Source organism: Phyllostomus discolor, chromosome 5 (assembly GCF_004126475.2).
Source record: "Phyllostomus discolor isolate MPI-MPIP mPhyDis1 chromosome 5, mPhyDis1.pri.v3, whole genome shotgun sequence".
In the NCBI taxonomy this organism is placed as follows: domain Eukaryota; kingdom Metazoa; phylum Chordata; class Mammalia; order Chiroptera; family Phyllostomidae; genus Phyllostomus; species Phyllostomus discolor.
This window is the reverse complement of record NC_040907.2, coordinates 38,017,086-38,032,638: the sequence shown is the minus strand read 5'-3', so window position 1 is coordinate 38,032,638 and position 15,553 is coordinate 38,017,086. Positions and strand designations below refer to the sequence as shown.

Genomic DNA, 15,553 nt, shown 5'->3' with positions numbered 1-15,553 from the left:
GAAAACTGGGGACAGAAGGGTCCTGCCCCAGCCACTGGGAAAGACGGAGGCACAGTTGGGCTGAGCAGGTTCACCTGATGCTCTCTCCACCGCTTAGGCCAGACCATTCCCAACGACAGAGCCTAGACTCTGTCACCAGTGGCGCCGCCCCACTGGCCTGGCCCACTCTCTGGCGGCAGGGCGGCGGGCAGAGTTGGGCTCTGGTTGCTAAGGCCTGTCAAACGCTCTGCAGAGCCCCGCCCAGGCCCCTCCCAAGCAAAGAGACCCCGCCCTCGAGGCACGATTGGTCTCGGCGGGGCAGCCTCAATGAGACAGTGGCCAGAGTGGCTGTCGGGCAGACCTTAGTCCCGCCTCCCTCCCCACCCCCGGGTGCCGCCCCGCAGGACGCTGTGCTGTTGCTGCTGCGGCTGCTGCGGCTGCGGGGGTTGCGGCGCCAGTAGAGGCGCGGCGAGCCGTGATCCCCGCGAGCTGCTGTGGCTGGTGCTAGGTGAGAGGAGGTGCAACCGGTGACGCGGGGAGGGGGCAAACGCCTGGGCCATAGATCCGGCGGCTGCTGTCCCAGCGACGCTCAAATCTGAAGAGCTTTGGGGGTAGCACGGGTAGCACCAAAGGGGAAAGAGTTTGGGGGTTCCCGGGCCCTCGATCCAGGAGGCTCTGTGGAGGGAGACCCAGAGCGCGTGTGTGGAGTGTGAGACAGTGTGGCTGCTAGTGTTGTTCAGTGTCTGAGAGGATGAATGAGAGAGTAGTTTGTGTGGTAGTCGTGTCACCGAATGTGCAGTTGCGGGGGTGTGTGGTGTGCGTGGGAGTGTGCGTGCATGGGCGCTACTGACTTTGTGCGAGTTTGTGAGAGCGAGGGGGCTCAGTTCTCGGCTGCGTGTAGGAGTGTGGGAATCTTGGTGTGCCTGTGATGGGTTTGCCTCACGGGAGTGAGCTCCTATCCTCCGACTCCCATTCGGATACCCAACTTTGGGATTTCCCAGTCTTGGGTGGTGGTAGGTGAATATCGGAGGGTCTGCACCTGGGACCGGTGAGTGCGCAGTCCGCGTTCCCTGCGCACAGCCTGGTCGCGGAACGCCCTGGGGCCAGAGCCCTGCCCCAGGAATCCTCCTTGCCGGCGGCCACTCTCAGTCTCACCGGGTGCCACACAGGCGCTCTCCCTTCTCCAGGCCTCTGTTTCCCCAGTCGTCTTAGGAGGGCTGGCCTCTGTGGGGGCGTATTTGGTGTGAGGTGTAGGGGCCTCGGGGAATAATCTGTGGCGGCTGCCCGCTGGGACGCTCTGCTTGCCAGGGAGGAAAGTGCGAGCCGCTCCTTTGTAGGATCAGGTGGGTTTGTCAGGTTAGGCGAAGTGTGTGGAGCTAGCCCATTTTACAGGGAGGAATAAACAGGGGGGTGGTGGTGATCTGCCCAGACCTCAGCCCCAGGACGAGAAGGGAGCTGCTCCTCTCATTCTAATGCTCTGTGCTGTTTTCTCTCCCCAGGAGCCCGACGTGACCCCTATCTGTGCGCCCCACTCCAGCGCCATGCACTGCGAGGTGGCCGAAGCGCACTCAGACAAGAGGCCGAAGGAGGCTCCCGGTGCTCCTGGTCCCAGCCGTGGGCCCGCAGGCCTCGGCGCGCACATGGCCTTTCGGGTCACTGTGAGCGGTAGTGGCTGCGGGGATGTGGATCGTCGTGACCTGCTGCCCCGGCCAGTGCCACCCCCTCGCGCTCACGACCTCCTCCGGCCCCGGAGCCCCCGAGACTATGGTCCGTCCAAGGCTGCCGCGGGAAAGGGTAAGTCTGGCCCTGCCAACGTGCGGGGCAGCGAATGTGGACAGATGAGTGCGGAGAGATTTGGTTGCCTGGCGTCGCCACCTCTGCCTGTGTAGGAATCCGCCCGAGACCTTGGTGGAACTTTCTCCGAGGTTGTCAGTTTCTCTTCATTTGTTTGGAACTAGCTTGTCATTCTTAAAGAGATGCCTGTTTAGGAAACGTCTAATTTAAACTCAGTAAGCCTATTTTGGGGAAGTGTATCTAAAAGGTCAGATTATATAATTTTGCTTATTTTGTTTCTGATAAAAGTTGTGTGAAATTTGTCAAAATCTTATTATTGGGTTGAGTAGCCAGCCACTGGAGTGTCTGCCTCTCTGAGCTGGGTAAAGGCATTTTTTGAAGTGTTCCAAATTCCCTAAATAACAAAAACCAGAAGGGTCTTCAGCAAGACCCTTCCCCTCTTGGGATCTCAGTTTCCCCATCTGCCGAGAAAGGAATTAATTATACCAGATGATTTCTGGATTCCTGATGGAAAACTTTATTAATCTATGATATAGCCTGAGTCAAGTTCTGACTTGAAGACCGGCTTTTCTGTACTTAAAGTTTCAGAAGCACAGTCTTCGGTAGAAAGTTCCTTTGGAATACTCTTCCTCTGCCCAGTGAGGCAGTGGGCGGAAGGTACAGGCCTCAGTACGGTTGAGGGGCTCCAAGTCAGCGATGATGGCAGGGTTCTCCTGAACATGTTTTCATCACAGTTAATTATTATTGAGCCATTATTTATAAGTTTCATGCTGACAGATAATTAACTAGAAATTGGGGAAATTGTTCAGGCATTGTGTCCCCGCTCCCCACCCACCCTGTTTCCCCTCTGGGAGAAAAAAACCAAGGCTTTGGGCTTTCATTATTTTGGCGTTTGAGGCCTCTTGGTTCTATTTCCAGAGGCTTCTCAAGGAAGACAAAAACAGCTTGTTTTATCACGCCTTTCGCATCAGCTCCAACACTTAGAAGAGGCAGGCAGCTTAACTTTTAGAGAGCTCCTTCTGGGTAAAAAATACCCAACTTCCCAATTTGGGGACTGGCAGGATAAAATAAATGTAAAGGTTTTTTTTCCCCCCTTTTAATGAAAACACCTGACTTTGTAGGAGGGTGCTATTTCTTATTGTTTTAAATGTCAGTCTCTTTCCCAAGACACAGAGATCATATTTTAGAGGAAAGATATAGAAAACCACCTTTAGAGTATTATTGCTGGATCACACATACGAGGAGGCTCTCTTGTACTAGTGAGAGAGAGACGGGAATGCTGTGCAGCCAGACGTGAGCAATGCTTGCTGCCCTCAGCTCCCAGGCTTGCCCTCTTCATACATGGTCCTCCCTTACGCAGATACGCTCTTGCAATGTTTTGGGTTTAAAAAAAAAATCGTAGTCGTCCTCTGAAGATGGAGTCTCCGAAGACCTAGTGAATGCCTGTCAAACATAGCCTTTGTTCCAAGCTGTGGTTAGGGACCTTTCATCTGGATGCTTAGTGTACGATCTTCCACTTCCACTCCTCCAAACCCCAATTATTTTTATCCACACACTTTCCCCCAGTGTCTAAGATATATCTTTAAGTTAGAATTGTATTTGGAAAGGACAGAGAGGATAAAGAGTTGGGAGGAGGAACCTCTTTCTTTGTACCAGAAGATGATCTCTCTGGTTACGATTTTTGTAAGAGGCTTCTAAATGGTTTTCTTCAGAGCATTCTGCCAGGCTGGTGGGGGTAGGATTTATCACACCCATTTGAAAGATGAAGAAACTGAGGCCTGAGGGTTGAGAAGTGTCTCGTATGTAAAAGGCTACCCAGTCAGTCTGGGCCGGGTTTTCTAGCCAACCCATTGCTCGTGGACTTGGGCTTGCAGAGGTTTCTAGAGGTTTCTGACCCGGTCTCTGTCGGTCTGGGCAATTTCTTCCTCATAAGTGGCCTGAGAGAAAACCAGAGCTTTGGTTCGAGTGCTGTAAGGAAACGGCACCTTGTTATTGCCCTTATTCCCACCAAAATATTCCCCAGACCATATAACCCTTTGAATGGTGTTTAGCTTCAAATCTGAGGCTTATTGGAAATAGACAGATAGAAATACCAATTGAAAAATATTTATTGACTCTGCTAAAAGTTGTTAGACCCTGCCACGGATGATCTGTGGGACCTTGGAGGAAGTCATTTCACTCTCTGAGCCTTAGTTTCCTCGTTTATAAATCTGCCGGGGAGATTTACTTTCAGAGACTGAGGAGAGCGTTAGTGATACAGTGTAGAAGGCCTGCCTCAGCGCCTGATTATTTGGGGGATTTGCTCTTGTAATGTGTTAAATGTTCTCAATCTCTTTAAAAATTTTTTTTTATTTATTGATTTTAGAGAGAGTGAGAGAGGAATGGAGGGAGAAAGAAACATCAATTTGTTGTGCCACTTATTGATGCATTCATTGGTTGATTCTTGTATGTTCCCTGACCAGGGATCAAACCCACAACCTTGGTGCATCGGGTCAAATTCTGTTTTTTTATTTTCATGAGAGATAATAATGTTTACCTCCCAGGGTAAATGAAACAATGGTTGTAAGAACACTTTGTTAGAAAGGTAGAAGGGGTTTTTTTTTTTTTAAGTAATTCATGCAGGGCACCATGCTAGAGTCAGTGGTACTTGAGATAAAGGGGACAGGGCAAAAAGGGAGAACGGTTTGATTTTTAAAATGCTGAATGGGAAGAGCACTAATTGGTGTGCTAGCCAGGGGAAGCCGAGAGGAGCCAAGCCTCAGGTGTTTTGTGGCCACCGCTGCCCAGTGAGCGGAGAGAAGACAGTATTGCTTGGTCTGGAATCGGGTTTCAGATGATCTGCCTTCTGCCCATGGCAGACCCCAAGCTGAGGAAGGGAGCAAAGTCTTGAATGCTGGCAGTTTGTCCGTAAATGTTGAGGTCCTCTGTGTTTCCAGATCTGGAGTCAGGAGGCACTGGGGATGGTGCAGCGTCATGGACTAACATTATCATCATTTACAGTAAGAATCACGATCTGTTTATGGCAGAGTCCCGTTTATCCAGATTCCAAACAGCTGGAAAGACCAAATTACCAGATGCTGTGTTTTTCTTTTTTACTATTAAACACCCGACACTCTGCTTTTGGAAGTCCTGACAAGGAAAGAAGGTAAACATCTGGGCTTTACGGAGGCGGTCGGCTTTGTGGTGATGGCCCGATGACTCTTGTTTCCCGTGCGTAAAGCTTTACAATGTTCAGTGTGTGTTCCCACACACTGTCTCGTCTGCCCTCACGTCAGCTGTGCTCTGCCTACCTCGTGGGCTGTTTTGGGGGAGCAGATGTGGGAGCGCTTCTCAGGCTGTAGAGAGCTGGGCAAATACTGGCTCTCATTGCTGCAATTCCCATTTTATGGATGAAGACATTAAGGTTCAAGGACGTGCTCAAAGCTATAGGCAGTAAGTGGCAGTTTTCAAGGTTGCCTATTTCCAATATGCGTTTCTGGTTCGACAGCTTGTACCTTCTACGTGTGTGTGTTGTCGGCCGAGAGCTGGTGTTCACCAGGGCCTCCTGGTCATTCCCAGAGAATTTAGAATATTTTTGCTTTTGGTATTTTTTCCTATCTTGAATCTTTGCAAATTGGTAGATTGTATCTATGCCATCATTAGGAAACATCTTAGTTTACCAGATGATTCTATTTGTCTAGAGTTGCTGTTCTCAGACCAAACCAGATAGTAAATGCACTTTTTAATTCAGAGACTCGCTGGGCCCTTTTCACTGTGCAGAGACAGGACATGTCCTTGTAATAAAACGGCAGCTGATGATATGACAAATGTGGATTCTGCCATTAGTAACCAGCTGTCACTACATGGCTGTAAATGTCAAAAAGGAGTCAACTTTGCAACTTAAAAAAAAAAGCTAGAACACACACACTTTTTGGAGGAAAACAAAAAAGGGAAACAATTGTAGGTGTGTACATGGACCTCAGGGGCTGCTGGTGGCGAGCGGATGTGCTGGTTTGGTGGCGTTACCCGGTAGAGCTTCTTTGTCTGAATCAGAAGCCACGGCGATGTTCTGGGGAAGGCTCGGAGGGGCTAGCACACCCGGAACAGAAAGGTATGAGTTATTTTGAAAGCATTTACCCCCTCCGGCTCTGGTGGGCAATTTGCTTGCATTTCATCCATTTTAAAGTGCTGGTCCTGTGATCCGGAAATAATCAGATCCAAATTTTTTCTCGGTGCTTGAGATTTCAAATAAGGGGGAGAAAAACCTGCTGGCCAAATGTCAGGCTCAGCGAGACAAAGCGAAACATGTATGTGTGTGTACGCATGTGAGATAGCAACATGCTACGCCGACAGTCGTTAGGAGTTACATCTCGGACACATCTTTTATAGGCAAATGGTGGAAATGTAATTCCCAAAGATGCCCTAAGAATCTTGTTTGGCTACAATTTCTCTCCTCATCTCGCTGTCCCCACTCTAGAAGCTGAGACTTGGTGTGCGAAATGGGAAAGGGACCGTCCTATGTGATCCTAACTTCACTTGGGTTCAGTTGTTTCTGAGGTCTCAGGACCCTCTTAGCTGCAGAATCATATTGATAGACCGTGTCGCTCTGTCTGTGATTAAGAAACATACGTTTCTTTATACTTCGTGGTTTCCCCTCACACTTCTCCTGAAAAAAACGAAAACCCGCCCCATCTTTGAGTCATTCATCTCCCTGCGTTACATTTGCGTGAGAAGCTAAGTGAGCCAGCGCACTTATTTTTACAGTGCGTTAAAATCCCATTACAGGCATAAGTGCACAATGAATCATTTAAAAAAATATATTCTTATGTTCTTTGTTCTGAATGTTGCATAATTATCATCATTTTCTTTGGTTTTATTTTGTGGAGTTTGGCCAGCATCCGAGAAAAGGGGAGAAACTAAAGTTTGAAATAGGATTTGCCATCCCTTTTTGGGTAAGATTAGAGGAAAAAAACAACAAGCAAATAAATACCAACTTTATTTGTAAGTTCACCAGTGACTCTTGCTAGCTGTGGCTTTTAAGTAGAGAGGGTAATTTCCCTTCTTTCTCTCCATTTTCTTGGAAAATAATTCCCTGTATTGAGGCCCATATGGTGGTCTTTCAACCATTTCACCTTAAATATGTCATTATATTCAAAGTTAAATTATAGTGTGTGGCTTGCTAATTATTTTTCCTAATACAGATTTTAGTTACTGTTAGTTCGGACCTAGAAAGTTGTGTTTTTTTTCCTTTGGTAGGGGGTAGTTTATTTTTGTGTTTAAAGAAACAAAGAAACTTAGTGCAAGAGGGAGAAGAAATGAAACAAACTCTGCAATGGGCTTTGAAAAATCCAACGGCCTTATGCAGAGAGCACAGCTGTGGTACCAGGGCCAGGAAAAAGAGCACACTCTGAAACATTCGTGTTGCTCGCGTCCCTGTGCTAATGATTCTAGCAGTTTAAAAACGGACTTCTTGTTTATCAACAGCTGCTGCCCAAATTAATAGTTTACAATGAGAAAAAAAATGCTTTCAGCATTCGAAGCAAAGTCCAGGACTGATAGTGGAGTTACTGAGTAAGAAAAGCAGCAAAACAAAACAAACAAACAAATAAAAAAAAGTTCTGAACACATAAACCACCAAAAACACCCCCAATCACCCCACCAAACCAAAAATAAATGACAAAAAATGGGGGGTGTATTTTGTGGCTGTTTTGGTCTCCCAAAACTTTATTTATAAGAAACTGAAAGAAAACAGAGGCTTGGGATGGGGTGAGGGTAGAGAGAATACAACCTAACCCAATGGTCTTATAGTTTAAAGTCACTTAAAGCATCTTTTTTTTTTCTCCCTCGCCCTGCTCCTCCTGCTAAGCTCCAAAGGGTTATTCCTTCAGAAGGTTTCTGGCCGGTTGAGGTGGATTGTGTTAGCATTATGAGCCTTGTTTTCAAAGTCAGCATTTGAGTCAGATGCACAGAGAGGAGACCTTCAGCCTGCTAACTGAATAATGCATTTCCTGTATGGCCTGAATTTATTTGGTGGTTATGGTTGAGCCTGGCTGGAGCAAACACATGTGCCATTGTACAGCCTCAGTGCATGTGGGCCATGCCCTTTGCTTTGAGCCTTGGTTTCTGCATCTGTAAAATGGGAAGCAGGTCGAGGGGATGATCCAGAGTGCCTTCCTGCCCTGATGCTCCAGGATTCCACAGGAACTGGGCTGGGAAGATTGGTAGGGACCTGGGGCATGGGCAGAGGCTACCTTTGCCTCAGGCCAGGTTACAGACTTGACCTCTCCTTGGAACTCTTGACTCCTGAGGCTGACCACAGAAGGAACAGAAAAAGGGAAGTCAGCTAACCCTTACTGAGTACCTGCTCTGTGCCAGGCCAGGTACGTTATAACTGTGATTGCATTGAATAACAACAGCCCTGTGAGGGCAGAAGTCCTTATGGTAATTTTACAGATGGGGGAACTGAGGCTTGGAAAGGGTAAGTGATTTGTCCTAACAAGGAGCTTCTATTTACTTTGTAGCCACCCATGGTACAGGCAGTTAAGTAGTAGAGCCTGGAATTTGAACCCAGCTCTCTCTGACAGCAAAGCTGGTACTTCCCCCTAGAGCACAGTGCTGTTAAGGATAGCCTTTAAAATGCAGGAGTAGCAAGAAGTCTCTGTGGTGGTTGAGTGTGCCCTGAAATGATGGGGGGAAAGGCAGGAGAAGGCCGCAGGCTGGACCAGATAGCCATTCTTCGACGCAGCACTTCCTGAGTTTCAGCTCACAGGCCTAGGTGTGACACTTGGGGGAGATTCTCTACCTCCGTTAGGGCTCTCTCCGCTGCCCTACTACAGAAATGCGGAAGGACAGTGGGTCCCAGTTGTGACATGGGGTTCTCAGGCAAGTACTCTCTGAGGCTATGGATGGCCCCCTTAGAAGCACCCCTTCTCAGAAGCCGTGACGTACACACCCCATCGGTTAAGGTGGATTCTAGTCCCTATTTGAGGCTTTCATGTAGTTTGTGGAGGTTCCTGGCCCAGGCACTGATGGCAGCCTCCCTTCCACTGCTTCTGAAGACATCTATTTGGAGAGAATTTCTCATGATCCCCAGCACACCTGGCACGTAGATCTGCATGCTTTGCTGGGCATGGTTGTTTGAAATCTATTAAGGAATAATTTTGTGTTAAAACCTTGGTAGGATGAAGAAGGGGTTGGGAGGGAGAATAGGCCGGAGATCAGAGTGAACTTGAGAGTTTGCGGGAAGTGGGTGTTTTGCATCCAGTGATGAATAAATAAATGACCCCCTTTGGAAGGAAAAGGCCTCCTTGCTGGTTTGTGTTTGTGATCTTGCATAAGGGCAGGTGTGTATGTGTGGACATTCTCAAGAAATCACACATGTCCTGAAGGTGAAATTGTAGGAGTCTTGATTGCCCAAGGCTTCTCTGCCTTTGGGTGTGTAGGCTGGGGCTGAAAGAGACAGTAGGAAGAAGTATCAGGATGTCCCTGGTTGCGATCTGGCCCAGTCTCTTCCTATTTGTGTCTTTTTAACAACAAGATTACTCTTTCAGATATTGTTACTTTTGTTTTTAAATAACAGGTTTGATGGAAAATAAGGCTTTAGCAAGAAACCAGGGACTATTATAAACCCGACTTAAAAAAATACAGATCCCTTTTGCTGTTTTAAGCTCTCCGGAGGGCTGGAGATTGGGTTTATTTTGGAACGTTGCTGGACTATATGAATTACTTCTCTGAGGCTTGGGTATTTAATACCTAGTAGACGTTTGTGTAAGAGCTGATGATGTATTTTGCCGACTTTCCAACCCTGTAAATAAATTACACGTGCCGGCAAAGGCTGCCAGGTTCCACTGTGTCAAATGAAGCTTAATTTTTATCCCAAACCACTTAATACCTTTGTCCTAGCGAGTAGAGAGTGTTACAGGGCTCTGCCCGGCAGCAGGCCCGTTTCAAGACGTAGACGGCCTCCCGCGCCCGTGGACAGGCCTCCGTGGATTCATCGATCTTGACACAGTTTTCAGTGGTTAAGTAGCTTCAGCGCTCTCAAGTCCAACCCTCCAGGCAGAGAATGATAATATAATTTTAAGTATATCGTAAAAATGAAACTCAATCGCTTCCACTCCCCAAACCTGTCTCACTCCCCTTCTCTCTGGAGAAATCGGCTGTAATTGTGTATTTAATCTCCAGACCGCCTGCGCATTTTATCTTATTTGAGTGCAAAGCCCAGGTAATAACATTGGCATTTCCAGTGTGAAACAAAATAGGGTTTCTAATTTGGAGAACACTATTAAATATTTTATGCTTCAACCAAACTCAATTCTTTTTTCCCCCATAATAAGTTTAAATATTAATTCTCTGGAATGTCAGATGCCTAAAGCTAGGCATTTAACGATCTGCCGTTTCAAGTATCTCGAAGGTTTATGAAACAAGATATTTCTCTGGGAGGGATGAGTAGTGTGTTTCAGAGATATCTGCATTCAAGGCAGTGTCTTCTGATTTACTTTTTAAAGGGAAAAGGTCATAAAATAAGTTGCTTTATGTGCTGAAGGATTAAGTGGCTTAGGCCGAAATAACAGCAGAGACTTGACTGTTTTCCTCCGTTATATTTTAACAATGCTTTTTGAGGGAGGGAGTGGGTCATTTTCCCGCCTGCTTGTCTCCTCCCCCATCACCCCTGCCAGCCCCCACCGCCCCCCAGCCAGATGGCTTTAATTCTAACCAAATCCCACGCTGAGGCCAAATGATTGATCAGTCATTTGTACTTATGTAGCGCTCTTTGTGAAAATAGCTCTGCACTGGAGCTTCTCGCCAGGGCCGGCTCCTCTTTGGGCCTTCAGATCGTCCATTTCCAGCAGACCCAGGGGCTTGGAGAGGGCGGGTGTAGGGGTGGGTGGAGAGCAACAGACCTTAAGTCCTAGGAATTCCTCTCTCTGTTACTTCCCATCCCTGACGCAGGGGTATACGAGTTTTCTAAATGCAAGGGCAGAAATATTTCCCTTGTTTACATCAGAGCACTTATGTTTTTAGCATAATAAGGTTACTAGTTTTAAGAGCACTTTGAAATAGATTTGTATTTTATCAACTACTCACCCATCTGTAGAGACATGGGTTTGTCCCACAGACAGTCTCGGTGCATGCTTTAATGCTCTCCCCTGAACTGCAGCTTGGCTCGTAGAGGGGCACCCCCTCGGCCAATGGCGCAAACCTGAGCCGTTTTATCTGGCAGTCAGGGCTGTCCCGCTCTCCAGCCGGTGCCTGCTTGGCTTGTTCCAGGCCGCATCGGACTTTTCCTTATGCAGCTCCAGACCTGGAATTTTCTCTTTACTTCTCCTTCTGTGCTTATATTCTATGAGCTTCTTTTTGTTCATCTCTCTGCCTCCTTAAATCATTTTTAGAACAAGTTGGAAAATAGTGAATGTTCAAACATTTGTACCCTTGCGCCCAGTATCAGGTCTGGCACAAAGGACACATGTCAGACGTATAGCGGGTGCTCACTGAGGCTGTGGGTGTAGAACCAGGCCACTAGGTTCAAATTCTGGCTCCCAGTACTAACTTGGGGATCTTGGGCAAATAATTGAGCTCTCTGGGTCTCGATGTCCCTATCTATAAAATGGGAGCAATAATAGTAATGATCTCCAAAGGCTGTTGTGAGGATGAAATGAGTTAATACATGTACATATATGTGCTTAGATACAGAGACTGGCACTTGATAAAATGCTCAGTTAACGTTGGGGTTTTTGTGATTGTTCTCGCTACCCTGTAAATGGTCGGTAAACAGAGCCCTTGGAGGGGTCTTCCTTGCCTTCCTTGCCACCAGACTCCTACTTATTCTTTAAGACCCAGCTCAAGTGCCACCTCCTCCCAGATGCCTTCCCTTTCTTCCTAGGCCAGGTTTTGCTGGAGCTCTGGAACCCACAGCCCATATCCTTCCTTCCGTCGTAGCACTGGTCACTCTCTGTGATTTTCTATTTACTTAAGTGTCCTCCAGGACAGGGACAGAGTCTCATTCTACCTGCGCTCCACGTGCCCAGTACAAGGCCTGGCTCAGAGTAGATGTTAAGGAACATACAGCCTGCAAAGGAGGAGCTGAGTTTTATGTATTTTTTTCCTCGAGGTTGAACACACAGCAAGCTCTCAACATACACAAGACTCCAGCAAATGCGCAGTGAGTTCTCACATGCAGACACAGTCTTATTTTCTTTGCAGCATCACCTTGGGGCTCTTCACAGATGAGGTCTGAAGCTTGCTTGCAAGGTGACTGTGGACAAGTCTTCTCACCTATTTGGGCTTCCCTTCCTCTCCTCTCCCCTCCCCTCCCCTCCCCTCCTGGGAAGAGTTGGCTTCAGTGATCAGGGACCATTCTTGGTTGCCAACCTTCAGAGCTGCCAGACCAGGCCAGGTGGAACTGGGGGCCTGATGGCTGTCCTAGCATAACTGCACACCTGCCCTCTCTCCTAGGCAGTCTCAGGCACTGTAAAATGTGTCTCATCTTGTGGTTTAAAGAGCAGGTATTCGTGGTTGTAACACATCTGACACAGACTTCTCTAACAGGAAGAACCTTGGACCAAGTATTGGAACTGAGAGCCAGTAGCCAGCTCTCAGCAGCCCTCCTGGCGGGGGAGATTGAGGTACACAGTCTGGACCCCACTCTAGGACAGGCTTGGACAGAGCCCCTGGTGGGGATAGTATTGGCCTCCTGTCTCCTCTTCAGGCACTGTTGTGATTTGAGCTTTGTAAACTGAAAGCTCCACCCAAATCATCATTGTTCATCCAATCTCCTTTTCAACAGATGGGAAGACTAAGGTTCAGAGAGGCCACGGTACTTGTGCAAAGGTGGCCACAGGGCTTTTGGAGTCAGAACTGATTTCAGATCCTAATTACACCACTTGTTGGGCCTTGAGCAAGTTCATTGAACTCTGAGCCCTGTTTATCTCATTGCAGGAAATGCATGAGATGGAGATAATTGCTATCTCATAGGGTTGCTGTGGGGAGCAGGAGGAGAAATCTGTAGAGCACCTAGCTCGGGGGCCAGCATGTAGTAGGTGTGTGACAAAGATGAACTGCTCTTATTGGTCTTACTGCGTGCAGAGCTGCAGCTGGGTCTATAGGCCTGACTTCATCTGAAGCTATTTTGCCTCTCCATTGCAGTGCCCTGTTCTCTTACTCTGACTTATTCTTTTCTTGGTCTAATTAAAAGAATAAATATTATGGAGTCAGAGAGACTGAGGTTCTAACCCCAGCTCTGGAGGACACAAATTTGACCGGCTGGCATCTTGGCTTAGGGCTAGGGGAAGGTTAGGAGCCGTGTCCCTTACCGAGGAGTGTGTGGGCTTCCTCAGTACAGCAGTCTGGCACGTCCTGGCCCTGGGGTCAGTCCAGGGCTCTCACTCAGCCTGCGATGGCCCTGGTGTCCAGCAGGGGGGGTTGTTTGTGGCACAGACCTCCCCTCCCATCCCTGGTTTATTGTGTTGGGGGTGGCCCTCTGTGGTGCCACAGTGACTTCCATCTGTTGGACCTCGCTGAGTGTAGATACCCTGTCAAGCCATTTAATTCTTCCTATATTTACTCTGTGTGTGTATGAGGGGGAGTATCATCAGCTTCATTTTACAGATGAGAAAAACTGAGGCCCGGAGAGGTTAAATAACCTGCCCACAGTTCAAGAGCTGATAGGTGGGCGCTGTAGGCCTGTCTGCCTCCAAGAGCCTGCCCACCTCCCCTGCGGGCCTTCCCTCAGGTCCTCTGCACTTCTGCTGCCTGCAGTCCAATCTTATCCATTCCTCGTAGTCAAGGAGTTACCATTTCCCTCCTTCGTCTTCTGCCTGCTCTTTGTCCCTTTTCTCTCACTGAGCAGTCAGTATTAGAGATGCTCGGCTCCGTGCATTCCTCCCCAGCGAGACTGTGGGCTCTTCGGAGCAGGGTCTGTGATGAATGAATCTCTGACTGGCGGAGGGGATGTGGCCCAGAGAACAGAATGAACGTGGGGCCCCCGTGGAATCAATCTGTCCCTCTCCAGGCAAGGTGTGCTTCCTGGGTGAGTTCCCCAAGCAGATTTTCAGGACAGCAACCCAGAGTGGCCCTGTACTTCTGAGCCTCGTTTTCCCGCTTGTAAAGTGTGAGGACGGTCGCTGCTTGCCAGCTGTCAGGAGTATACAAGGTGAGGTGTGGGAAAACATCTGAAAAGGGGCAGGGCCGCCCCTGGTGTGGTTGTTGCTTGGTTTATTCTTCCATATCTCCTGAATGGCTGCCGCGTCCCAGGTACTGGGCCGGACCCTGGGACACCGACATGGGTTGACAGCAGAGTCCTCATCTGCACAGAGCTTGCAGTCTGGAGGGCAGGCGGATGCTGGGACAATGTTCCCAGCCTGGCCGGTCCTCGCTCCCATCTGTGCAGCTTCAGCACCTTACCACCTGGCTCACTATCCAAAGCAGATGCCTAGGCTCCAGCCAGTCAAAGCTTCGTGACCTCAGACAATCTCACTGAGCCTTGGTTGGCCGGCTTATAAAATGGAAATGTCTGCTAGCTAGCTTCCCTTGAGAGGATAGTGAGAGAATCAGTAAGGTCTCGGGAGAAGGGCTGACTGCTGGGCCGCTGGGACCATGGGAACTCGGGTGTGTAGAGCAGCCCTCTGCAGGACATGGGCGGTGGAGCTGCTTGGGTCAGCCAGCCCTTCTCTTGTACCTGTTGCCAGCTCGTTCTTGCTGCCCAAGCTTCCCTCTCGGAGAGGATGCCCTCTCATCTTGTCTCTGGCAATACAGGCCAAGAGCTTGCCTTGTGCAAAACCTTCTGAGTCTCTCCTGTCCCAACCTCACACTCCTCTCTTTCCTTTTTTCCCAAACTTTCATTCTCTCCATGCCTGTGATTGCTTATGCACTCAGAATACCTCAGAGCTATTTGCTAGGGATTCGGGAAGCAGGTAAATTCCCATTGTGTGATACTGGCCAAGTGTGTGTGGTGGGGGTGGAGTGGGGAGGGGGCTCCTCCTCCTCCTCATTTTTAGTATCCTGCAGTGATCATGTTGGGGCCTGCAAGGCACTGGATCATTTCTTTTTTTAAATTGATCCTCTTGTGTAATACTATGATCTCCCTGTAATGTACACATTCTTATGGAAGAACTTATAGCTATTTACATTTAAATTAATTATAATTAATTAATTCACAATGCAATTAATTAATTAATTAAGAATTTTGGTCCCTCAGTCATACTAGCATGTGGCCCAGTGGCTACCATATTGGACAGAGCAAATACAGAACATTTTTTTTCACCATAGAAAGTTTGGTTGAACTAGTCTAGCCAAATTAAAGAATGATATTCTAGACTAGTGCTAGTCTAGTGCTAGTCTAGAATATCATTCCTTAGTTTATTCACTTGTTCAGTAAACATTTCCTGGAGACCTATCCTATGCTAGGTTCTATGTGTGCCAGTCACTGGAGAAGTCAGTGTAACCCAGGCCTGGCCTCTGCCTTGGGGAGCATCCAGTTGAGGGGGCAGGCACACAGACATACCAGCTGGGAGGTTTTCTGGCCTCTCAGGGATTGTTTATGCTCACATAAACAAGCGTATATGTAAATAACTTGTACGTGCATAATGCTTAGGATTTTTCAGCCTTTCCCCTAGTATTGATAATGCTGCAGTGACTCTCTTTACGCAGTAATCTTTATTTGTATCTCTGATTATTTCTTAGGGTAGATTTCCAGAAATGATCATTACTGGACTAAAGGGTAGTAACATTTGACACATTATCAAATCGCTCTTTAGAAGGCTACACAAATTTTCACAGCGGCAGGCAGTCTTAGAGGATTTAC

The 15,553-nt window shown here is 48.0% G+C and overlaps 1 protein-coding gene across 2 annotated transcripts in view; it reads left to right on the top strand.

Moving 5' to 3' along the window:
* The first annotated feature begins 412 nt into the window (after positions 1-412).
* GLIS1 (GLIS family zinc finger 1) overlaps positions 413-15,553 on the top strand; it is a 208,813-nt gene continuing 193,672 nt past the window's right edge. For both annotated transcript variants that reach the window (XM_036026122.1, XM_028513096.2), the window contains exons 1-2: positions 413-487; positions 1,479-1,773. In XM_036026122.1, coding sequence (XP_035882015.1) covers positions 1,521-1,773 — 253 coding nt within the window. In that variant the 5' untranslated portion in view covers positions 413-487; positions 1,479-1,520. The remainder of the gene's footprint in view (positions 488-1,478; positions 1,774-15,553) is intronic.